The 10,294-nt window shown below is 40.3% G+C and overlaps 1 protein-coding gene across 1 annotated transcript in view; it reads left to right on the plus strand.

Annotated features, from left to right (window-relative positions):
- Nucleotides 1–5,306, plus strand: part of LOC147464634 (uncharacterized) — a 45,319-nt gene extending 40,013 nt beyond the window's left edge. Inside the window, exons 3-6 of the mRNA XM_086516156.1 lie at nt 3,444–3,539; nt 3,648–3,904; nt 4,016–4,236; nt 4,873–5,306. Of these exons, the coding sequence (XP_086372282.1) occupies nt 3,444–3,539; nt 3,648–3,904; nt 4,016–4,236; nt 4,873–5,232 (934 nt within the window). The 3' untranslated portion in view covers nt 5,233–5,306. The remainder of the gene's footprint in view (nt 1–3,443; nt 3,540–3,647; nt 3,905–4,015; nt 4,237–4,872) is intronic.
- The last annotated feature ends 4,988 nt before the right edge of the window (nt 5,307–10,294 follow it).

Here is a 10,294-nt window from a genome sequence, read left to right on the forward strand (position 1 = left end):
CTTTACACTGTAGTCCACGCCTTGAGGAAGTGGTAGCACTACTTGTATGACTCTACGTTTGTTGCATGGACATATCATCACTCTTTGCGCTATGTTTGTGATCAGGGTGATCTTAGAGGCCGAAAGGCTAAATGTGTTGAACTCATGCAAGAGTTTGACTTTGAGATCCGTTACAGAAAAGGATCCATTGATCGAGTTGCCGATGCACTTAGCCGGATTTCTGAAGTTAATACCTTGTCCATGGTTGAAATCTCGACAGACTTCTGTCTCTCTCTTCGAGGGCTATGTCGTTCTGATAGCTATTTTGGCAAGATGTGGAACGAGGTCAAAGCGGGGCATGGCTCGTGTAAAGGCTTGGGTGATCCGGAGACCAAAGTGAGTCGTGCTAGAGAGACGAGACAGTGACATTATTTCATTAGAGGTGGACTATTGTTGAGAAATGGAAAGGTTTCCGTGCCGGAAATTGATGAGGTTCGACAAAGGATTTTGTTCTAATGCCACGATGTTCCTAGCGCTGGGCACCCAGGCATCCAGAGAACTTTGACTTTGGTCAAACGATATTTCTATTGGCCAAGGATGCGCTCTTACATAGAGAGCTATGTGAAGAGATGCACTCAGTGTCAGGTCAATAAGACAGAGCGCCACGCTGCAAAATTTCGGATGCTTTTGCAGAGGGTACCTCAGGCACAAAGACCGGCAGCGGGTCGAGATACTAAGTTCACTGGGCAATTTTGGCGAGATATATTTGCTAATCTTCAGACAAAGTTGAGTATGTCGTCTTTTGACCATCCTGAGTCTGACGGACAAACTGAGAGGATGAATCACACGCTAGAGGGCATGTTGAGAGCTTATGTCTCTCACAGGCAGTCATTGGGAAAGGTATCTTTCACAGTTAGAGTTTGCCTACAATAGTAGCAAGCATTGTGCTACTGGATTTAGCCCACTCATGCTGATGTATGGATTTGAGCCTAAATCCCCGATTGCTACTGGCGTAGAGAAGTCAAGGATCGCCAAGCTTGTGATTTCTTGTATGACATGTAAGAAATGCTCGAATTGGCTAAGGATAGCATAAGGACAGCTCGTGATCGAGTTACTACTTATGCTAATCAAAAGATATCTCATGAGGACTCTAGAGGTGGGACAATGGGTCTATCTGAAGATACCCAAGGATTCCAAGACTATGCGAACGGGAAAGCATTACAAGCTTTCGGCTAGATATTGTGGTCCGCTCTTGATCACAAAGAAAATTGGCCAAGTTGCCTACAAACTGGCTATTCCTTCGATGTTAGTGTATATCTAATGTTTCATGTCAGCCGCCTTGAAGTAAAATCAGGCGAAGCCTTGGTTGTGCCTATTGAAGAAAATATATGGCAAGATTTGCAAACTGAGCATATTCCTCGAGAACCAGAGGCTATTTTGGATCATCGTACCCGTCATTCGTGCCAACAAGCTTATGAAGAGTACCTAATTAAATGGAAGGGTCAATCTGACAGGTTTGCTTCTTGGGAATCAGTTAGAGCTTTGAAAGCTCAGTATCCCCACTTCATTGATGAGGAAATCAATGTTTCTGAAGGGGGGAAGTATGTTATGTCCCGCTTACAAGAGAGGGGATCTAGCTTAGACGCCGTCGAGATGGGCGTTAGTGTCCGGGCGGACGAGTGTGAACCCGGTCAGTGTGGCGGGCATTATTATTAAAGAGAGGTCAAGGCCTCATTTGTAGTTATCGACCCCATTGGCAGACTGCTAGTGGTTAGCTCGTGAGGCTAGGAGTGCGCGAGGTCACCTTGAGGAGGTGAGGCCAGTTGGTAGGATGCTCGGTTTTACAGGTTCACGCCTATGTCCTCGGATGTTGGCCCAACACGGGGGGAGCTGTCGGATGGTGGCTATGGTCAGTCCGACGTGTGTCTTTAGGCAGTCCGTGTAGCTGGGAGATCCACTTCCAACGTTCGTTTCATATCCCCAACCTCCTTAATTACTAAGGCTCGTGGATTTCTATATGAAATCCAAGAAGGCTCATGGATTTCTATATAAAATCCTTCAGTTCCAAAGGCAACGAAATAGCATCTTGAAAGTAGAACATCTAGCACTGTGCACATTCGCTCGGCGTGCCATGTGCACACACAACTACAACTTCAAAGCCAAGGTGGTCTAGGAATGCCTAGGGGATTTAGTTTGACACCCTTGTAAACCTGTTTCTATGTTGGATGAACTCGCACTCTGCACAAAAGGTACTCCAAAATAGATGGTTTTTCTTTTAGATAAAAGCAAACAGATTGCTCTTGGAGTGCCATATGCAATCTTATATTTTCTCCTTGGAAGATCCTTCTTACCATCCTTCATTTTCAAAGGCAATGAAGTAGCATCTTGAATGTAAAGCATTTAGAGATTTGCTCGCTTGCTCTGTGTGCTATGTGGTCATACAACTATGACTTCAGAGCCAAGGTAGTCTTGGAAAGCCTAGGGGGATTAGTCTGGCACCCTAGCGATCCTGTTTACGGGAAGTACATGCCGAGGCCAATCCATTAGAAGAACATTTGACCATGCATTACCCTCGTGTACAAAGCAAAGCTTAGGGTTGTTCCATTTCAGCATCAAGTACCAAGTTTGTGCACTTGACAGTTTGGAAGTTCGGGGTCTCGAGGTACACATCAATCGCTTCACTGTAGCATGAATGTTTCGTGGAGCTGTAAAAGAAGTGCAGCTCATACCATCGTATCAGCTCTTTGACATTCATTTGCTTTTTGTGGCTCTTCTATCTCTGCTTCTCTTGTTTCCTTCTCCATTTTGCTGTGCCTTCTGATAGATCTCTATTTCTCTGAAACTTAATGAGTTATAAACCCCATTCTTATTCGCTTAGCATGATCGAGGACCAGAATCACTGTCTGAATCTCTCCTGTGTGTGAAATTATTTGTACAGCAGTTTGAAACCAGACACAGTTGAGAATGACATTTTAAATACTTCCTGACCTTGTGTGATTGTATCCATAACAACTACCCTGATATAACAACAGCGTATTATGATCACATGATGTATATTTACATGTCAGATGTCAGTATGAATATATGAATTTTTTTGTGCTAATTTAATCTTATGTTTTGCTTTATCTTTTCTTGTGTGTGTGTGATAAGGGCCAAGCCTTAAGGAATGACCTTGAGCCCACTTTAGGCATCATCAGATGGTGTAGAGGCTCAAGCTTCCCTAATGGTGTGCATATATTCCGTGGAGACACAAACTCTTGTATTTTACAGGCAGTTAACTTGCAAACGGGCCCTCCTGCCCTTACCCCTGCCAGTTGTTATGATGATAGCAGAAAAACCATTATTCTGCTGTCTCACTATTTTGTTTTATTTTCTGTTTTGCTTCTTTCTTCGTGCTAATTAGGGTGACTTTCTCTTGGAGTGGAAACTCTAGTACTGAAACTTTTCCTCTGTTTTTTTTGTAGGGAGGAAGAGACTGCAGAATCTCATGAATACATACCTGATGGCCTCGAACTATTGAAGAGAGAGCTGGAAGAATCAAGGGTACCATTACCGGAAAGGTAGAGTTACTCGAGTTACTCTCTTTTGTCTGTGTACTACCCTCTGGTCCTTTTTTGGCTCATTGTCTGTGGCTTAATCAAGTTCAACTAACAGTTTTTGAGCACCAGAATAGGAGATGATGAGCTCAAGAGATTCCTTCTTGCTGCAAACAATGACCTGAAAAAATGTGCTGCACTGATAAAAAGGAATATTCGATGGCGGGAAACATTCTATTTCTTTCCTCAGTATGAGATGGATAAATGGTCCGCTCTTGTTTTTTGGCATGGTTATGATGTCCACATGAGGCCGTCGCTTGTTGTTCGTATTGGATGGGCATATTCAATTTTGCAGCCTCGTGACCGCCCACGTTTTGCTCAAGCTGTCTGTGAGTAGTGTTGGTGGTTCTTTGTTTTAAGCTCGTTGCATGTTAGTTGTAAAGAAAGGAGGCAATAGAGACTGAAAGTGTGTAGAATGATTTTGTTTGTCTTTTGTTTAGTATCTCAGGTTGAGTATGGGATTACACACTTACTCCGGACTGAGGATCCAAGGATAACGGTCATTCTAGATTGTGAGGGAACACCTGCACTTGGATTCCCCATAAACATGCTGAAGTCGTGTTGTGCTCGCGTGCAAGAAAATTATCCCACTAGACTTGCTGCCCTGTTTGTTGTCAACCTTCCTCCTGTTGTCCGTGTGATTGCCCAAGCCATTATCCAGGTAATGGAGGCACTTCATTCTGCATCTGCAGCTTTGTGTGCATGGAGTGATGAAATTTGTGTTTTCCTTTGTGGGAATCTTTGATGGTAACGGGGAAAATGGAAAGTTCACAGAACAAGCCTCACTCAAACTGATGTTTTAATAGCTTTCAGGCACTATAAGGAATCATGGTTTTGGTCTCATGGCTGGGATTTGCAATTTATTGATTGGGCTTTTATGGCATGTGCATGCTCTGTATGGAAAGAGAAGACATGTATGGTGGTGGAGAGGTATGACAAATGCGGTACGAAAAAAATGTTAAAAAATGCTGTGCGCAATATGGGTAATCACTACCGGTACGAAAAATTCACAAAGTATTGAATACCAATAGACATACGTGTCTACTTATGCATGCTTTCATACAGTAAATACATGTATATACTACACACATACGTACATGCATGTGTACATCACATGTACACAACCCTAGATACATTAATCATACACGCATGTATGTGTATTTGTGTGCGCGTATAAAGGACAACCAGTACGTGAAGTATTGAATACCAATACGGTATTTATTGTTTGGTATGGGAAGACTGATAAACAGGCGTTTGGAATGCAACCTTGAGTCTGAATACATTTTTCTGCTGTCAGGTTTTGAAGCCAGCTACCAAAAGAAAGATTTTTGTCGAGGGAGACCAACACAATGCCTTGACTGAGCATTATGGGAGTCTTGACTCAATGCCGATCTTTTTGGGGGGGAGCTGTGCTTGTTCAAGTTGTAACAAGGCATTGACAAGTGATGGGGTACGCTTGCAGTTGATAGATAAGGAGCAGGCCTCTGATGGAGATGAGGATGATCATGATAATGGTCTTTCAAATGAGGAGTTGAGCAATTTTTATAGATATAACTCTCTATTACGCGCCATAATTGTGGGATTCTTAATATTGTGGGTTGTTGTGAGTTTGCTGGCAGGGTTTTTTGATCCTGAGGCTGATTTTATACCGACGTAGTATCACCTTGACTTGCGAGTGAATGTGTTACATATATCAAGCTGCATAAGTAAACCCTGGGAGAGTTGATTTTATACCGACGTAGTGTCACCTTGACTTGCGAGTGAATGTGTTACATACATCAAGCTGCATAAGTAAACCCTGGGAGAGTTGGTAAGGAAGGGTCTTTTCTTTTCTTTTTGTGAGCGTTTCGTATATGCCTGGTGGCCCCCTTTATGCAATTGTATGCAATTCTCTCTGTGGAGTCCTTGTGTCGACAATGCAGAATCTTCCATGAAAATTTAGCAACATGTTTGCATGCAGACTGTTGCGAGATATGCAGCAGCATCATAATGTAGTTCATGGTTTCATCCTAGTGTATTCAATTATGTACGACGGTGCTACAAGGATTAAGGTGAGCCTACATGGAGGTGTAATGGTCAAGGCTTGGTTTGGAAAAGAACATATCTTGATTGTTGGACGACGGTCTTCTTTTGCTCTATTTTGGTCAAGATCTCTATTGCCATAGCCAGATGGGAATCTCACATTTAGGGAGAGTAGTAGATGTGGAGCAAGCTCAAATTGCTCCTTGTGTACTTCGGGAGTCCTTGAGTGAGTGTTTTTGTTGTCGTCTATTATGCTTCGAAGACTGGCTAAAATGAAGTTCACATGTGGAAGTGCTGAAAGCTACCTTGCCCTCTAGATATATAACACATTTTTTCTTTAAAGCACATGTCTAGTTTCCATGAATTACAAAATTGAGCCTCATTACAATTCTGCCCATCCCCAGTTTTTCCTCTCAACTTTTTTAAATGCACATCCCATTGTCTTGTTACTTTGTGTACATCTTGCAGGCACCTACGACTTAATCTTGTTGCATCTTGGAAGGCACGTCCAAAACATACGCATGGTGCATTTTCCCAATCATTGAATGCATTAATGAGTTATCCTTGAGCATCAAAGTCAAAGCAGGCTGTATGAATTCGAGGATATGTAGACATGTCGATGCTTAGAGAAATGAGGAAGGCAAAGAAGGCGTCCACCATATGTTTTGAAGTTTTGGGAGATGTCCCTCCCAACAAACATTAAGATCCATTCGAGTGGTTCAGTGTAGCCATATGCATAGCTTAAAAAATAGAAGGTTGTACTATGGGTTATGTTGTTGCAGAAATCCTTGTGCAGTATGTACATAGCATTGATGTGTTGGAGAAGGGCATGGATACACGTGCGGATGAACATGCTATGTTACCTGTGTATTTTGTATATTCAATGATGAGGGACATTATTTTGGTGCTCCTAGCTAGAATTTGCAAACTTACATGTGGACAATGTCTATCATGTTGGATCATAAGGATGTGAAAGTGTGCATGTTGCTTTATGGTACATATTTGATCAATAATATATATGTTTTGTAAGATTATCTAGCTCCATAAGAAGAGAGACACAAATAGTTATAATTACACATGTAGATTAGATTTTTGATACTTTGGGGACAATACTTCGTATTAAACTCCCACGTAGGTAACTATTTCTTTTGTTGTACTCAATTGTGGAAGTCATAAGGCTACCACAATTTCATTTGCTTATTTATGTGTTCTGTGCATAAATCATCTAATGGTAATTTCCGTAGAAGTGCAGTGGGAACTTCGCTATCTTGGAGCAAGCATCCACAAGAATTTGTCAAAGTACAAGTGGCATGTTTCACAGATTATTAGTACTCCAATTTGTTTTCTTATAGTGTCTCAGTTTTTAACTATGATGTACATGAATACAAGGATGATTTTGGTTGCATTTAAAGCAATTATCAATAAGCACGTGAACTTGAGTTCACAGTGATGGGAATGTACACAAAGAGCTCGTTGCTCCAAGGATGGATGTTAGGTGATACATAATCCAGCCCTATTCATGTGGCTTGTTGAGATCAAGGTAGCCATTAGAGGCAAGTTATAATACAAGAAAAATTTGAAGGTATAAGAGAGTTGACAAAGCAATTGTTTTATACAAGACTATGACAAGGAGGACAGGGCCTTATTATTACAAAAGGTAAGCATCTTGGCTGCTATTTCTTGGAATTTTAGCCCCAAGCTTTTAGCCCCAAGCTTCGCAACATGGATGGCAGCTCCTCAATTGCACCTCCTGTGCCGCCGGCACGCAGAGAGCAGCACTGGCCACAAGTGCATGCTAATGCTGGCCACATCTCGATTCTTCACTGCTAGCAGGTTGCGCTCCACCATAGGCAGCAGTGCATTCTTCTTTCCCTTCTCAAGCTTGCGACGCTTGCAGTTCCTACAATATTGTGTAAGTTATAGTATATGCATGTATGCTATAGCAAGGCACATTTCCCATGCGCGGTCAAATAATTAGATGATGTACTTTCTCTATTGAGCAACCGAGGACAATTTCTATCCTTGGGTTATATATGTTATGACATTGTCCCCCAACCGGATTTTGATGCTTATATGTGATTAGCATCAACATGTGTATGAGATAACTAGGCTGTGTAATCATTAATTACGCTATTGTTTTCTTCTTTGTCAGTGATTAAATACGTGATATTGATGTCTAGTAGATTGGAATTGCCATTGTAGAGTGGAGACGAGTCAGTTCATTTATTAGAGTTCATTAGCATTTTATATTTGTGCAATAAAGAAAACACTATGTATGGTCAAATTAGAGATAATCTCCTAATAAGGTGGAAACCAACACTATGAGCAATTGCAGAGTCAATATGAGTTAGTTTGGCTCCTAGAGTTCATTAGCATTTTATATTTGTTCAATAAAGTTGACATTGGCTCATTATTGTATGGTCAAGTTAGAAACAATTTCCTAAAAAGGTGGAAACTAACGCTTATGGGTTGCATGATTTTTTTTTGTAAAAAGAGGGGTGTTAATTTTTGCGCTAGTATTACTTCTCAATAAAAAACATAAAATACCCAAGATATAGAGTATGCCATACACTAGGGGGCTATATTTAGACCAGTCCTGATGTGATTCTTTTCTCTTATTCTCTAACCTATTATTTGTATCCAAAATTCCAATCACCATCTCCACATCTCCAACTCTCATATCATATCTTGTACAAGCTCTAACATCTTTATGTCTCCATCTATGCGTTTATGTGTGTGTGTCTGTATGCATCAAGCAAGTATCGTAATCTTGACTGTGTAAGTTTTTGAGAGAGAGAGAGAAGGGGGGGGGGGGGGGGGGGGGAGATGATAAGGGGTGAAAGGGATAGTGTTAAGAACAACTTGGAGGACATTTTTGGCTTTAACTTTTGTCAACAATTCAATAGTTTTCTTGGGATTGCATGGTACATCTTTGATTCAAGGCTCACGATGCATGCAAGCATGGCCTTGCAAAACCCACCTTGTTGGACACATAGGAGTAGGAGATGGATTGTCCTTTTAGTTACAAATAATAGAGAGATACTGTAGCGACCAAGTTGTAGTTGGCTTGTACTTTTCATTTTGGGAGTGGTGGATACAATACTTTGTGCTATGAGTTCATGAGTGCTATTATTTCTAAACCATTTAAAGTTTGGTCTTTGTGATTTGCTACATATACACAATGTGGTTGATTTTATTTTAGTTGTGGGCTGGCATCCTTTCTTGATAAAGCAAAAGGATATGTGAACGAACTAATGGCTATTTTGGATTGGCTATAGGACATGGAGGACAAAAACTTAGATTGGTCATGGATTCATTGAGATGAGACAAAATGATATAGTTTAATATGGTTTTTCTCATGTCTTTGGTATGATGCATTTTGTGATTCCAATTGGTTTGTTACATGTCCATGTTTTGATACAAGATCCATTGATTGGTGTGGCTATCATGTTGCATCTATTCTCCATCTATTTGATACATGATGTCTACATTTTGGTAAATCAATATCTACCTTTACAACATGACGTATGTATGTAGTGCTCATGACATGTACTCTTATCCTTGGTGCTTTGACCTTTGTACCATTTTTTGGGTGCGGGGGTGATGTGTCATGCCATATTGATACTTTTGTCATTGTACTCATGTTTTGAATTTTGTTGATGGTAGGTTTATATTTTGGTGCATGATACTTTTGTCATTGTACTTCTGTTTTTCTACATGATACTTTTGTCCTTGCATGTACTTATGTTTTGCTATAACATCCATAAGCTATGTGATAATTTTGTCATTGTACTTATGGTTTGTATTCTGTTGGTGGTAGGATTCATGGTATTTGAAGCACAATTGTTTATGGGTGAAAGCATGTATTGGTGATGCCACTTTTAACACTTTTTGGTGGTACCCTTTACAAAAGTCAAGATTGGTAAATATCAAAATTTGTTGGACCCTTAAAATTTTAGATTCTACTTTTAGAAAGCTATTTTATCCATCAATATATAGCATGCTAGTTTATTTTACATGTAAAACATGAAAATGGGGTTTGTAATGTGCTATCAAAAGAGTCTCCAAGACCACTTTTTGGTACCACCAATACATGCTTTTGCCCTTAGGGTTTGTTCCTTGTAATTTTGTGGTCAGTTTATTGTTGGTGTTCATATCGTAATACATTTTATGATTGTCGATATTGTTGGTATCGTTTATGCACTATTGTTCTTGGGAATCCCCTAGCCAATTTGTTGCTAATTTTAGAAGATGCCTATATGGTCCTTCTTTTATTGCTTCTAATTTTTGGTTGGTTTAGAAGAGGTAGCATGTGTGTGCTAGCAAGATGTTTATGGATTCATTTTGCAGCAATCCATAAGCATCAGGTTGATAAAGCAAGAGTCAAAGATTGCTCAATTTAAAAGGGCAGAGTGCGGGGTTTCCCTATTGTGTAGCTATTGCAGATGGACACCCAAGGACATTTGTAGTAGCTAGATCAAAGACGTTTTCACTCTATCCTAAGAAATTTACAATTATGGTTAACAATGTTAGTGTTGGTATGTGTTGAAAATTATTGGTGCTGAAGTCTATGCACATACCAACATTTCTAGCATCATAAATATCAACAATATTATCTTGACAATTATTCTCATGATAATACCCCCAATGATGGGGGATGTTTAGAACCATATAAAGCCACATGTATAAGCATCCAA

The sequence above is a fragment of the Adiantum capillus-veneris genome, chromosome 1 (genome assembly GCF_014529385.1).
Source record: "Adiantum capillus-veneris isolate H3 chromosome 1, ASM1452938v2, whole genome shotgun sequence".
In the NCBI taxonomy this organism is placed as follows: Eukaryota; Viridiplantae; Streptophyta; class Polypodiopsida; order Polypodiales; family Pteridaceae; genus Adiantum; species Adiantum capillus-veneris.